Source organism: Oryzias melastigma, linkage group LG18 (genome assembly GCF_002922805.2).
Source record: "Oryzias melastigma strain HK-1 linkage group LG18, ASM292280v2, whole genome shotgun sequence".
Classification (NCBI taxonomy): Eukaryota; Metazoa; Chordata; class Actinopteri; order Beloniformes; family Adrianichthyidae; genus Oryzias; species Oryzias melastigma.
In genome coordinates, this window is record NC_050529.1 from 25,643,041 (window position 1) to 25,657,959 (window position 14,919).

Consider the following 14,919-nt stretch of genomic DNA (forward strand, 5'->3'; position numbering starts at 1 on the left):
CGGGTCAGGCTCCAGCAGCACCACGACCCCGAAAGGGATAGCAGGTTAAAAGAATGGAAGGAAAAGACAACAACCGCTAAGCTAACTCGGAGCTAAAGTAGGCTAGCTGGAAGCCGACTGTAGCCTCAGCTAAAAAGGAAGAAAATAAAAAAAGAGAGTTGGGTATTTGAATCCTACAAACTTTTAAATGTTTTATATTTTTATTTTTTTGTTTTTACCACCACAACAGTTGGCTGCAAGTTAGCACACTTTAGCTCTAAGTTGGCTAAGCTGTTTTTGTTACGTTATCCTCTTATTATCAACTCATTTTAACAGATTTTTTTTTACACCTAATGAGTGGAGCGACATGTCAACTACTCCCTTGGGGCTGTTTTCCACCACTTCTGGCTCTAAAACTATAGTTTACACCATCAGGTGTTGTAGTCTGACAACCACAAAATGCAGTCGGAGATCGCTGTGATCTGTTTTAATCCACCTTCAACAAAGTTATCAAGATCATTTTAACATTATGGGATCAAAAACCTTCTAAAAACCTCTGTTTTATTTTAGTTTAAGAATTAAACAAAAACGCACACACAGTTTGATCAATCGATGTTTTGGGATCAATGTATAAGCCTGTGACCCGTGATGTATTTTTGACAGTTTGTGAACAGGAGAAATTTATATCAAAGACAAAGAAAAGTTGTATTTTAAGTGACGTGTTAAACGTAAAACTTAATGTTGTGTTCATATTGTTTCTGCAAAGTTGTGCACAAAATATTAATTTTTACACAACTTTGCATTTATGAAAACAATTTTGTCTTTATGAATGCAACATTTTCTTTATGAAAAGTTATCTTACCCATACTCTTTGGTTGTCCAGGTGATGTTTGGGATCATTGTCCTGATGGAAGTTCCAGAAATATTTCCTCCTCAATGCCGGAGGGAGATTGTCAGTGATCTTACATTTTATTCAGTTTTCTAACAATCCAACAGTTGAGCTGTTCTCATCCAGCTGCTTCCTTATTGTACAGGTGTCCTTCGATAGCTATTTGGTCATAGTGGACAGATTCCAGTCTTTAATACAGATAACCAGTTTAAAAAGGTTACATTAATAAATATAACAGTGGAAGATACAAGAGCTTCTGAAGATGAAGGTCTGTGAGGAACTGAATTCGTGTTTGTTTATTGAAGATAACTATTTAATTTTTGCTCGATTAGTTCAGTCAGATGTCTATTTGTGATCCTTGCTCATACATGCACACACATGAATATTTGCACACTGTGCACGTTTCAGAAGTTAGTTTTAGGTCTTGGATTAGAAATGGTCATAGGCTGTCAAAAGTAACATCCTAAAGCAAAGTTTTCATATTTGTGGTCTTCAAAAGTATATAAAAACAAGCACACACATTCACAAACAATGTGTGTGTATATTAGGACTCTGTTTTATGTCCTGGTCAAAAGGTTATGTGAAGACAAAAGGTAAAATCCTACAAAGTTTTGTAAAATGTCTATTTTTGGTCTTCACAATTATATATAAACATGTACACACTAACAGAGTATAAGTACGCACCTACGACTTATACTCTGTAAAATGGGTCAAAAATTATTCCTGCATGCTTAACTAGTTTTTTTCACAATGCCCAAATTAACCCATTTTGATCCAAGTATTGCAACCCAGCGACAGGACTCAAAACAAGTTCTGTCCAACAAAATCAAACCAGAGAACCCCGAGGAGCTGAGAGGGCAACGGTGCGGTCAGCTCAGTCGGGGCCCTCCACAGTGAGGTCTGTGCACGAGCTGATGCTAACGCGGCCTTCAAAAAGCATTAGCCACCCGACGTTAGCCGCTGGTTTTCTGTCAGATGAGATGAAAGGATGTTCCTCGACAGAACTGAAGGGTGTCAGTTTGCACATCGTGCCTGCGGGGCTGACACGCTCCCGTCAGACGTGTGTGCGCTGGACGTGGGCAAATTTAGCACCAATATTTCCCAACGAGTCACTCTGTGCACGGAACGTGACAGCAGTTTATCTTACCTCGTGCTGTGTTTACGCAATTCAACTGCACCTGTATCTTAAGCTGGAGGATGAGAGGATCGAGATATTCTGCACATGTTAACCTTTTAAAACCGGAGCTCCAGTGTTTATGTTCTTTGATTTACTGTAGTTTTTAAGTCGTTAACATGATAATTCCAGTAGATTTTGAAGGAGAAAAGCGGCGTGATCACGCCGCTTTTCTCCTTCAAAATCTACTGGAATTATCATGTTAACACTTCAAAAGTTGCAGTATGTTAAAGATTTTGTGTTTAAGTGTCACCAGCGAAGCCTCATGTGTTAAAGGGTTAAATAAACAGTGTTTATCAGCTAAAAAGAAAAGAAAAAATGCCTCACCTGCACTGCAGGGCAGCTATTAGGCACTTTAACATTTGTCATTCTGTTTTTATTCCTGCACTGGGTCAGATGTCTATGGCGCTCCTCTCTGCAGCTCAGGCTGCATAGACATGAACATCCATTATCAAAATGTGAAGCCAATGCAGAAGAGCCTAAGGCCAAAACACTCTGGTCTCAAAGGGCACACATCAAAACAGCCGCCCCAATTATTTTGCATTATAGAGCCTGAAAAACAGTGGCCCTCGTGGTGCACTGCTCATCAACATTCCACCTGATCCACATCTATGCTACTCTACCTAATATCAGGGCAGAGGAAAAAAAGGAAGTAAGGCTGGAGTTCAAAAACATTTCCTTGTCAGGACCTCCCATCCTTCAAGGAACAAAACTGCTCGGTGATCCATCTTTTATTCAGGTGTTAAACCAAAGCATCACCTTAAATGACAACTAGAAATGTTGGATTACCGGGGAAAATGCTAAATGCTTTTTCCTGAAAGTAGTCGCTAAAGATGCTGAAGCTTTTTGCTGAAAATGGTGACACAATTTCCTTTAATTGCTTAAGGGGTTTGCTCAAAAAACAAAAGCTATTTGCAAAATGTTAAATTTGCTAAAAGAACTATGAAAGACAGGTGAAGTTGACCTGAATTTCTAAAAAATGTTTAATAAAATTGCTTAAAAATCCCTAATACATGCCAATTTTGAAAAAAACATTTTGTGTGTTGCTTAAATATGAGCCCAAAAAATCATAGTAGATGCCAAATTAGCCAAAAAACCTGGCTTGTTACTTAAAACTAGTTAAACTCCAGAGTAGTTTAAATTTTTTTTAGTAAACTAAACTAGTCAATAACATTAGCCTGTTGTTAAAATAATAAACTCCAAATTAGTATAAAAAAACCTCAATAGGTAACAAACTAGCTAAAAACATTAGCATGTTGCTAAAATATTAGCTAAGCTTCAAAGTAGCCTAGAATTTCTCACTAAACTAAACTAGTCAAAAATGTTAGCCTGTTTTTAAAATATTAGCTAAACTCCAAATTAGCACAAAAAAACCATTTTTGTGCTAATCTGGACCACACTATAGGTTAGCAAGGGCGCCGAATGGCTCCGTTCCGCGCCACTTCCACTGTGAACCTGGCGTTTGTGGGAAACAAACGCTAGAGGGCAACAAGTTGTTATTGGGAAAATAACAAAAATTCGAGCCTATTTACATTTTAAAAAATCACAAATACATCGCTCAAGAGCATTAATTGCTCCCACGACCAAACAATAAAAAAAAGCGACTTATACTCCAAAGAATCTAGCAGCATTGGGGTAGGGGTCGCTCTATTAGTGAGACTGCTTGGTTTGTAGTTGTTATGGTAATATTCCAGAATTTTGTTCTCATCTGTGAAGTAGGGCTGGGAATCACTGGGTACCTCACGATACGATCCGATACATGGCACACGATATATTGATGACATCACAATACTGCGATATTTGGTAAAAATCATCTCTGATAACTCACTATATATAAAAGAATACATATGTTTTAGGAAAATATATCCCTGTTTATTCTTTACGTTGAACACAATAATAAACAACTTTTGTCTTATTTTTGTACAACAAATAATTGACACTTTAGAAATCAGTAATACTATGTCCTTAACAATCATTGACACCAATTGAATTGGAATTATCTATTAAATTCAGTGTTAACAATAGTAAACATGAACAGCAGTGACACTTAGTGCAGAATTGTTGTAAACAACAGAACAAAAAGTAAATGATTCAAGTTGATGGCAGATACATTGGTGCGCCCCCTATCTACCTCCAGAGGAACGTCTCACCAAAGGATGAAGAATATAACGGTTTACAGCCTCTTCAAACGAAAATATAAGATTGATAATCAATCGCAGGAATAAATATTACAATATATCGTAATATCGATATTTTGGCACACCCCTACTGTGAAGTCTTCATGCCTCCTCTCCTGTATCTGTCAAGATATTCCTTTGTGACCTCCTCATGTAACACTCCTTGTTTCTATCTATCCCTCCTGCTCTCGTTCTCCGTCTACCTTTGGTGCTCTGAGCTTTCTGTCATAGTCTTCTTTTAACTCGTCTACCTTGCCTCTCCATGTCCCTTCTTCCTCTCCTCCTGCCTGTCCTTGTCTGCCCTTTCTTTTTTTGTGTGTGGTTTTCTTCTTCTCTCTTAACTTTGCTTAAATCATATTACTACTATAATGGGCCATTTCTTCAAGCCGAAGCTTTATAAAAACATTTGAATGAACACAGTCCTCTCTGTATGTATGTGTCCCCCTTCCCTCCACTGCACGCCCCACGCTCTGGGCTTTTCGTGCACTGTCTTGTCCCTCGACATTTTACATGCAAATGCACTCATATGAGAGGCACACGCATGCACAGATGCGCTCAGACAGAAGGACATGCAAGTTTAGGCGAGCTTTGCTGCTCGCCTCAAAGGCTGCACATGCGGAGCAGCAGCAGAGAGCTTCACGTGGAATCCAGGCAGCAAACATGCATTCTGCACATTCTGACTCCCATAAATGCTGCTGTCATAATGCATTCATCTTTCCACCCCCTGCTGCTTGAAGAGAGCATGGGCGCCCCCTGGTGGTCACAATTCCAGGGAGACAGTTGGGGGAAGGGAGGATTGGAGTGTGTTTCTGTCCAAATATGAGGGTCTATTTGTGTGCATATCGGTCGCATCATGTGGCCGTGTGTGTCGGCTGTCCTCCAGGCTGATGCAGGCTTTACCCTGTTCCTGACACAGATCCGCTGTTTTCTAATCAGCGGGAGCTGTAACAAGCTGCATGGTGTCTGAGACCACATGGGCTGAGGGGCAGCTTCGGGCATGTGATCTATGCTTACTTGTTATTAGAAAGTTTAAATGAAAGGATGGTGAGGGCAGATGAAATTATCCTTGGTATCTGGGAAGAACTTGTCTTGAATAAACTTACAGGCTCTCATGTTGCTTGTTTTTCCAAATGTTTTTGTGTCCCAGCCTGGCCCAGGTACCGTGTGCTGCGTGTCCAGGAGTCGGGTCAGTACAACCTGGAGATCCTGTCAGCCGATCTATCTGATGACTCCGTGTACGAGTGTCAGGCCCCCGACGCCGCCCTGAGGTCCAGGAGAGCCAAACTCACTGTCCTCAGTAGGTTTCAGCTTCTGTGCACACCGGGGCTGCCACAAACGATAATAGTCGAATAATCGGGTCATGTGTAAACTGGATGTAAAGCACACATCTTAACCATCATTACCTTTAAACTAACTAAAACTAAAGACAACTAGAAATGTTGCATTACCTGTGATAAAGCTAGTGTGAATGCTTTTTGCTGAAAATTTACTCTAATTGTTGTAGGGATTTGCTGAAAATGCAAAAGCCATTTGCAAAATGTTAACATTGCTAAAATGCTGGAAATTTCATTAAAGAACTATAAAATAGTGCTGAAGTTGACCTAAATTTCTGAAAGATTTATAGAAAAACTGCTTAAAAATTCCTAATACATACCGATTTCACAAAAATATTTAGTGTGTTGCTTCAATATGAGCTAAACTCCAAAATAGTCAAAAAAGCTAGATTGTTGCATAAATACTAGCTAAACTTCAAAACAGCCTAAAATTCCTCAGTAAACTAAATTAGTCAAAAACTTTAGCCTGTTGCTAAAATAGAAGCTAAACTCTAAATTAGTCTAAAAAAAACCTCAGTACATGCCAAATTAGCCAAAAATGTTAGCATGTTGCTAAAAGTTTAGCTAAACTCCAAATTTGCATAAAACTGCCAGTAGATAACAAATTAGCCCAAAAAGCTAGCACATTGCTTAAATGCTAGATAAACTCCAAAATAGCCTAAAAATCCCTAGATAACTAAATTAGTCAAAAACGTTAGCATGTCGCTAAAATAAGAGCTAGTCTCTAAATTATCCGCTAAAAATGTCAGTAGATAACAAATTAGCCAAAAAAACTAGCACATTGCTCAAATATTAGCGAAACTGTAAAAGAGCCTAAAATTACGCAAACTAAATTAGCCAAAAATGTTAGCATGTTGCTAAAATACAAGTTAAACTCTAAATTAGCCTAAAAAACCTCAGTGGATAAGAAATTAGTCAAAAACATTAGCATGCTACTAAAATAGATGCTAAACTCCAAATTATCTATAAAAAGCTCAGAAGATGCCAAATTAGCCAAAAACATTAGCATGTTGCTAAAAAACCGTCCTCTTCGGCTGCAGTCCCTCCAGATGATCCGGTGATCGACGGGGGTCCGGAGGTCTTGCTGAATGCGGGGGAGTCCTATAACCTGAGCTGTGTGTCTCGAGGGGCCAAACCACCTTCCACTATCGAGTGGCTTAAAGATGGACTCCCCGTGGAGGGCGCCGTCAGCATCACGGCGAGTTTGACAAACTTTCTGACAAAAGAACGTCCCGTCACGTGTATGCTAACCGCTCCCCTCTCCTTCACTCCATAGGAGGTGCTTGCAGACAGGAAGAGGGTGACCACACGGAGCCACCTTCCTATCCACCCTGTCGACACCGACACCGGGAGGAACTACAGCTGTGTGACCTCCAACCTGGCCGTGCCCACCGGCAAAAGCACAACCGTCACCCTTAACGTGCATCGTAAGGCTGCTTCATCTTTACCCAGAATGCTTTTCATATACTGTAACTTTTAAGCCATTAACACGATAATTCCAGTAGATTTTGAAGTAGAAAAGCGAGCCGCCTTTCTTCTTCAAAATCTACTGGAATTATCGTGTTAACAGTTGAAGAATGTTAAATATTTTTGTGAGCTGACATCACATGAAACTGTTTCCTTCTCAGATCCACCAGTAGTGACCTTGTCCATTGAGCCGCGCTCTGTCCTGGAAGGAGACAGAGTCACTTTTACCTGCCAGGCTCATGCCAACCCTCCCATCATGGGCTACAGGTCAGTGCCCCCTCATTTCTTTGGATCTCTCTAGTCTCCAAATTTGAAGTTGGAAATATCTCAGTGTCCATTTGAATTTTCCTTGTCAACACTAGGTGGGCTAAAGGCGGCGTGGTGCTCCAGGGCGCCAGGGAGAGCGTGTTTACCACCAAGGCGGACCACTCCTTTTTCACCGAGCCGGTGTCCTGTCTGGTTTTCAATGCTGTGGGGAAGACTAATGTCAGCATCCTCGTGGATGTTCAGTGTGAGTCAATCATGTCACCATCCCATCTCTGACGAGATGACCTAACCCATGGGTGCCCCCAAACAAAAGTTGACCTGAATTTCTAAAAGTGTTGTATTAAAATTGCTTTAAAATCCCTAATACATGCCAATTTTACAAAAAACATTTTGTGTGCTGTTTAAATGTGAGCTAAACTCCAAATTAGCCCAAAAAAACCGTAGTAGTAAATACTAGCTAAACTCCAAAATAGCCTAAAGTTCCTCAGTAAGCCAAACTAGCCAAAAATGTTAGCCTGTTGCTAACCTTTACCAAAAATAAGTATACTTCAAGTATATTTTTTAAAGTATACTTAAGTATAAAAAGGTATATACCAAGTATACTTGAAAAGTATACTGGAAGTGTACTACCAAGTATACTTCTTTATACTAAATTGGCCCACTTTTAGTTTATAAAAAGTATACCTAGAAGTATACTTAAAGTAAACTTTCTGGTATACTTCTAGTTTACTAGCAATAAACTTTAAGTTTACTCCAAGTTTATTATAAGTAAACTTTATGGTATACTTTTAGTTTACTTTAAGTCTATTTCAGGTTTCTGAAAATTTACTTAAAATAACCTTTATGGTATACTTTTAGTTTACTTTAAGTTTTTTAAAGTATACTTGAAATAAGCTTAACGTATACTTTTAGTTTACCATTTGGTATTCACACCAAATCTGACTTCTTGCTACAAACCTACAGAATAGATTACTGAACATCTTCTATGAAGAACATTAAAAATAATACAGCTACTGTCAAAAAGAAAAATACTTGTACACCAATAGCTACACTAAAATATATCTTGATAAAAAGTTTAAGGCTAAATTCATTTAGAATTGTAGTGTAATTCTGAGTATAAACAATATACTTAACAGGAACTTGTAGTCTATCTCTAAGTACATAAAAAGTATACTATCTTAAGTTTAGTTTGAAAAGTATACTTCTTTTTGGTAAGGGAAAACAGAAACTAAACTCCATTTTTTTTTTACTCTTTACTTATCAGTAAAATAATCCGAACCGTGAGTTTTGTGATCCGTTACACCCCTAGTTTAGACACATCCTGTGATTTTTACTCTTCTTTCGTTAGCTTACACACTGACCATGGCCCCCCATCATAGAAAAAAAAAAACGCCATGTGGCCCTCCCAAGAAAACGTTTGGGGATCCCTGACCTTAGCCGTGTTTATGTCTCTCAGCGCGGTGGATTTCGTTCTAACCTCCCTAAAAAGACTTCACGTTTTCTCGCTTCTGTCCACAGTTGGGCCGATCCTGTTAGTGGAACCGCAGCCAAAAACAGTCGATGTCGACTCGGACGTCACGCTCAACTGCAAATGGGCGGGAAACCCCCCACTCACTCTCACCTGGTTCAAAAAGGGCTCCAACATGGTAAGGAGCCCAAATGTATTTAGTGTATGACTTTAGGATGGTGTGTTGATTTCCATATTGATTAACAAAAAAGTTCTGTTGCCTAGAAAATCAAAACATTTACTTTTGCCAATTCATCTAAAAATCACACAGACCTGTGTGTCACCCCCAGGCCACCAAAATATAATATGGTTGTTTCATTGGTTTTTTTGTTTGTTTTGTTAAAATTAAAATACTTTTAGTGGCTTTTATTTTATAGTTTTGACAAAAAAATCATTTATCAGAACAATAAAAACTACCATCCACCTGGCTCTCACCCACATCTGTAGAATCAGGTGTTTCTGGGTGAACACATATTAAGCCATGAAGCCCATTTGCTGGGTGATTTGGTCGCTTGGCAACTCCAAACCCCTTCTGGAGTGTTCATTGTTAGGCAGGTAAGGCCAGAGGGATAGATGACATGAATTAAGCATACAGGTAGAAAGAGCGTGTGGACAAATCCAGGACGAGGAATCAACAGATCCCGGACGAGCCCCCACGAAACATCTCCTATGGTTAAACCCGGCTCAGGTCTGGACGGGGGAAATACAAAAGGGGACGATAACAAACACTGGAAACAGAAAACAAAAGGAACACAGTTTATTAAATAAAGGAACACCCTGTGTCTGGAAATTAGATCAAAAATATGATTGGTGTGCTGGTTAATAAAGACAAAGCAAAAGGAACCTTAGCCAAACCTAAAATAAGTCATGGAGACTGCTGACCCAGCCATGTCGACCGTCACAGTTAGCAGGTACTGCTATTAGCTGCCTAACGAAATCTACCTGAAGAAAACAAATAAACAAAGCCAGCAAATCAAGACTACCTAGCTCCAACCCCAAACTAAAATAACTAAACCCAGCAGTGTAAGACTGCTGAGGACAAAAAAGAGTAAGTCACAGAAAATAAAACAAGACTTTTATTTTGTTAGTCTTGTTTCTGATTGTTCTCACACCTCCACAGGTTCTGAGTAACAGCAACCAGCTGCATCTGAAGTCAGTGAGCCAGGCGGACGCCGGCCAGTACGTGTGCAAGGCCATCGTCCCACGGATCGGCGTGGGAGAGACCGAGGTCACACTCACCGTCAACGGTCAGAAAAATACGACTTCTGTTTGTGCAAAGAGATGATGTCAAAGTTGATGTTAAAACTGTGCCAATTTGTTATGTTTTTGTTCTGAATCCCTCCAGAAAGAGGCCTTAAACCAAATATTTTTGACATATCTTTTTGGTTTCTACAGGCCCCCCCATCATCTCCAGTGACCCTGTCCAGTACGCCGGGAGGGGGGAGAGAGGAGAGGTGAAGTGCTACATCGCCAGCACCCCCCCTCCTGATAAGATAGTAAGTCTAAATATAAGTATATGTAATTATTCACACAAGAACGGTGCCAGACAGAGAAAAGCTTTGGTCACAAAGAGCACATGCTTGTAGCTTTTAGTCTTACAGCCATTTACATTATGCCGTCAGTGCCACTACTTCTTCCTAAATGGCTCCATTTCTGCTAAATGTGTTACGGCACCGTCCCCCTCTCCTTCCGAGTGGTGACTCACCCTCGAACTCTCCTCCACCCTGTCACATAAACATACCAACACTAACGCGGAGCCGGTCCGCTTTTAGCTCTGCGTCACAAACTCGTAGTGCTGGGCTCTCTGCTCACCATGCCTCCATGACTGATCCGTCTTGACTGGCGGCGGGCGCCCCTTAATGCAAGTGGCGAAGCAGGGGGCTGGGACAAAAAGACTGTCATGAAATATGAAGGACCAAAGAGGATGTCCCCATAAACGCCACATCCACAAGGTTCTCTGAAATATAAGTGAGCAGATTATAGAAACATGTGGACTTATGCATAATTCACTTAACCAGTATAGTGCTTCAATGCTGCATAATAGAGCTGCATTTAGTGGCTCTAAAGGTGGGGAATGAGCGATGTTTGCACCAGCTCAGTCCGCCTCGCACGGCTTGACTGCAGATTGCCAAAACTGTTGCTGCTTTTAGGAAGTCGTGCAGTGTGCATGAATGCACGGCAGCTTTTTACTGTGGATGTGGACAGACCGCTGTGTTTGAGAGGGACAAATATGTGTGACATCTTCTCTCTGAAAGCCAAAATACATGCAAATCTTTACTGCGTTTAAACATGTACCAAATAAATGGCATCATGTCATCCAGAATTTGTCCAAAAATAGCTCTATCTGCAGAACACTATTGGTAGACATCTAATAGAGTAACAGAACAAAGTTGTCTGAGAGTTCCAGTAGACATCTAAAATATTTATCTATTAGTTACCTATTACACCTAGACGTCTATCAGATATTGACATAGATATCTGATGTATATTTGTTACCTGGTACACATGATGTCTATTAGATAACTAACTTGACCCTGTGAGCATTGTATCTCACGTTCAGTCATTAGTATGACCTCACTTTGAGTTTGAATTTCAGCCACAGACCTGCTATTACTGAAACAGGACATGTTGTTGAACCAATGGTTGTCATTAAAGTTTTTTTTTCTTCTTTTTTACAAACTATATGTATTTTTAAAACAATGAAACTGTAAATTAGTAGTTTTGAAAATCTTCACTGAACCGTTCCTGTCCTTCACTCAGTTAAGGTTTGACAGTGTGTTTTTTCAGGCTTGAAGAGTATTCCTCCAACATAAATGCTGACTGTGGTATTGTAATGTAACAAGTCTCGTGTGCTGCAGGTGTGGGCTTGGAAGGAGAACGTATGGGAGAAGGAGAGGGGGACACTGCAGGAGAGGTACACCGTGGAGCAGAGCAAACTGTCCGCCGAGGGCGGCGGGGTCCTCTCCACCCTCACCATCAACAACGTGATGGAGTCTGACTTCCTGTCCACCTACAACTGCACGGCCTGGAATTCCTTTGGCCCGGGCACCATGATCATCACGCTGGAGGAGACAGGTATGCTGCTGTCACCTGTGTTCTTACTATTGTTGTGCTCACACAAAACATGAACTGTTATCTGTGACAAAATTTAAAGGAACGTTTTATTAATTCTCTCCTGAATGAGGTCTGCTTGTATGTATACTCAGTACACTTCTTACATTCATATTTAGAGCCATTGTTGGCAGAATTCACATCAGGTATTTTACACCAAATCTAAAGACTATGTCAGCCACTCTTGGGCCCAATATGAATTCTTAAATTCTCCCTTCCCCTTCATCCAACCCTCCAAATGGAGAGTTATGAAAAACGTCCATTTCTTCAATGATGTCATCAATAATCGCCGGTCTGCTAGCATTAGCGCAGAGCTTCCAGCAATTGAATATACGTAACAACATCTTTTATATAGCTTTAAAAAAGGTCCTGCTACAACAAATAGTCATTATTTATATTTAAATGTAAATTTCTCTGGTTCAGAGCGCACCCACATGAAGAAAAAAAACTTCTCAGAAAATACATTTATTGGACACTCTTACACTTGGAGGGGAATGGGGGGGAAGGGAGAAGGGCAGAATTCGGATTGGGCCTTGTTATTCTGATTTAATGTTATGCAGACGACACTCTGCTCTATCAGTGGAAGAAAAAAATCACATAACTTCATTTTAAATGTGTCGTATGGCCCAATAATATCAACCAATTAATCAATCAGTCAGTCAGTCATTCAGTCAAACAACAACCAACTACCCAACCGACAAACAAACCAATCAATCAACCAACCAACCAATTAATCATCCAACCACACAGCCAACCAACCAACCATCCATCTAACCAATCACTAAGTCAGTCAATCAACTAACCATTGAATTAATCACCCGACCAACCAACAGACAAACCGATCAACCAACCACCCAACAACCAACTAACCAATCAGTCAATCAACTAACCATCAAAATAACCAATCAATCAGTCAGTCAACCTACCACCCAACAACCAACTAACCAATCAGTCATTCAGTCAACCAATCAAATTTGATTTAAATATTTATAAAGCCCTTTTCATACTTCATTACACAAAGTGCTGTAAACAAAAATAACAACAAAAATGTAAAACAAGCAAATTAACTAAAAAATGGACCCCCACCCCTTTCCCAGAGACCCACACACAACCCCCAACCCCTCTCACACCCCCTTAACGAAAATAATACCATAACACAGTTCTGCAATGACTGATAGCTGAATTACACCAAAGTGGTTCCAAACTTTGATTCTAACCACGCCTAAATGACAACATAGTTTAATCATTAATATGTTTGTTATAATCAGTTTGAGTTTTTGTTCTTTGCATGTTACTGTTGAGAGAGATTTACTTCATCGTTTTAGAATCGTGTTCCTCCTGTAGTTTATACATAAATACATGTTTCTGGAGCAACCATCTGTTTAATATTTGTGAAGAATTCAATCCCAAAGTACCAATAAAAGACTGATATCATTTGGGCTGGGATGGCTCCGCTGCAGTGATTCCCCTGGTCGTGTATGACCAGCAGCAGCCAGGAGAGGTCACATTCCTCCTGCTGCAGTCTCATTGTTTGGAGAGAACTTTAAAGACATTTTCTTCTGAGCAAATCCTCAGTGGCCGGCTCTCTGAAAGCTTCCATTGTTTCATAGATACTCTTTCACAAGAGCTGTCCACTGTTGGACTGCAAGTGCGTTTGTGGTTCCCAAAGTTTCCAGGTTCAGAATAGAACGCAGGACTTTATGTCTTAGTCACTATTGCCCTTACGGGTAGATACGAGCTGTCTGTGGGGAGAAAATGGGCAAACCTGTACAGGCCAGACAGGAAACTCGCTGTCTGAACGGTGATCCTGTTGAACGCAAATGGTCATGTAGGTTTTTATCAACGGGTGTGCTGCGGGTGGAAGGTTGTAGTGAACACCAATACAACATGGAAGGGAAAGTGAGGGTGAAGTAGGCATGACTCAGGCATGTTGTCTGGGTTTTTCATTTTTTCAACCAGCCCAAAACCCTCAGACTGCACAATGTGCGCTCCTTGCGTGCAGTCTGACTGTTAGAAATGAAGAAATTAGACGGTAGTTTGTGTGGACAGGGGTCCTCCAGGCACTTACATGTTACAAGTTGAATAATAATAATAAAATAAAAATAAAAAAAGAACAGATCTTTGACACGGGGGCACTTTTGACAGCCAAGCATTCCATTCAGCATCTCCCCTTTTCTCTTCTTCATCCTCACTTTGGATCTTCCTCTTAAACATCTGGTTCCTTTTTCTCTTCGTGTTCTTTTTTATTTACATTTTTCTTTGAAATTATTTGCTGTTTAAATTACATTTACTTTTTTACAATGCATGCCCATGTGCATTGGTCTTGTTTACAGACAAGACTTTATCATTCCACAGTTGTCACATATTGACATGTTGGGTGTCCCCAACTCATTGTTTTTTGACGTGCCGGATGTTCGTAAAATCAAGGATCTGCAACCTTCGGGACACGGTACTGGCACCAGAGATGGTACTGGACACAAACCGGTCCCGGACCCGAACCGGGCCTGGATGCAATACCAGACACAGTACTAGAGCCAAACCGGTACTGGACCCGAACCGGGCCTGGATGCAATACCAGACGCGGTACTGGACCCAAACTGGTTCTGGACCCAAACCTGGACGCAATACTTTTTAACATAATTATTAGCTGATAGCCAGCTAAAATGTTAGCTAAAAGCCAAATTAGCCTAAAAGACTAATAAAAAAACGTAGGTTAGCCAAAAGAACTAACATGTAGCTGAATAGCTAAACTTTAAAATGGCCTAAAAACTGAAAAAACCCTAAATTAACCGAAATAGCTCACATGTTAATATTAGCCTAAATCCAAAGCAGCCTAAAAAAACGTAAAAAGAAAAGCTTAAATTTGCCAAAAAGCTAGCATGAACCTGAAATATTAGCTGAACTCCGAAATGGAATAAAAATTCTTAGTAAATGCAAAAATAATTCTGCTAGCAGAAGGACAATTTTTAAAACTGTAACCTTTTAGCATAATTATGAATAATAAAAAGGCAGGA

At 40.1% G+C, this 14,919-nt stretch overlaps 1 protein-coding gene across 2 annotated transcripts in view; it reads left to right on the plus strand.

Moving 5' to 3' along the window:
* kirrel1a (kirre like nephrin family adhesion molecule 1a) overlaps positions 1 to 14,919 on the plus strand; it is a 46,733-nt gene that overhangs the window by 25,373 nt on the left and 6,441 nt on the right. For both annotated transcript variants that reach the window (XM_024288266.2, XM_024288267.2), the window contains exons 3-11: positions 5,367 to 5,516; positions 6,594 to 6,751; positions 6,830 to 6,980; positions 7,182 to 7,287; positions 7,383 to 7,531; positions 8,806 to 8,933; positions 9,915 to 10,041; positions 10,190 to 10,290; positions 11,653 to 11,869. In XM_024288266.2, the coding sequence (XP_024144034.1) occupies positions 5,367 to 5,516; positions 6,594 to 6,751; positions 6,830 to 6,980; positions 7,182 to 7,287; positions 7,383 to 7,531; positions 8,806 to 8,933; positions 9,915 to 10,041; positions 10,190 to 10,290; positions 11,653 to 11,869 (1,287 nt within the window). The remainder of the gene's footprint in view (positions 1 to 5,366; positions 5,517 to 6,593; positions 6,752 to 6,829; positions 6,981 to 7,181; positions 7,288 to 7,382; positions 7,532 to 8,805; positions 8,934 to 9,914; positions 10,042 to 10,189; positions 10,291 to 11,652; positions 11,870 to 14,919) is intronic.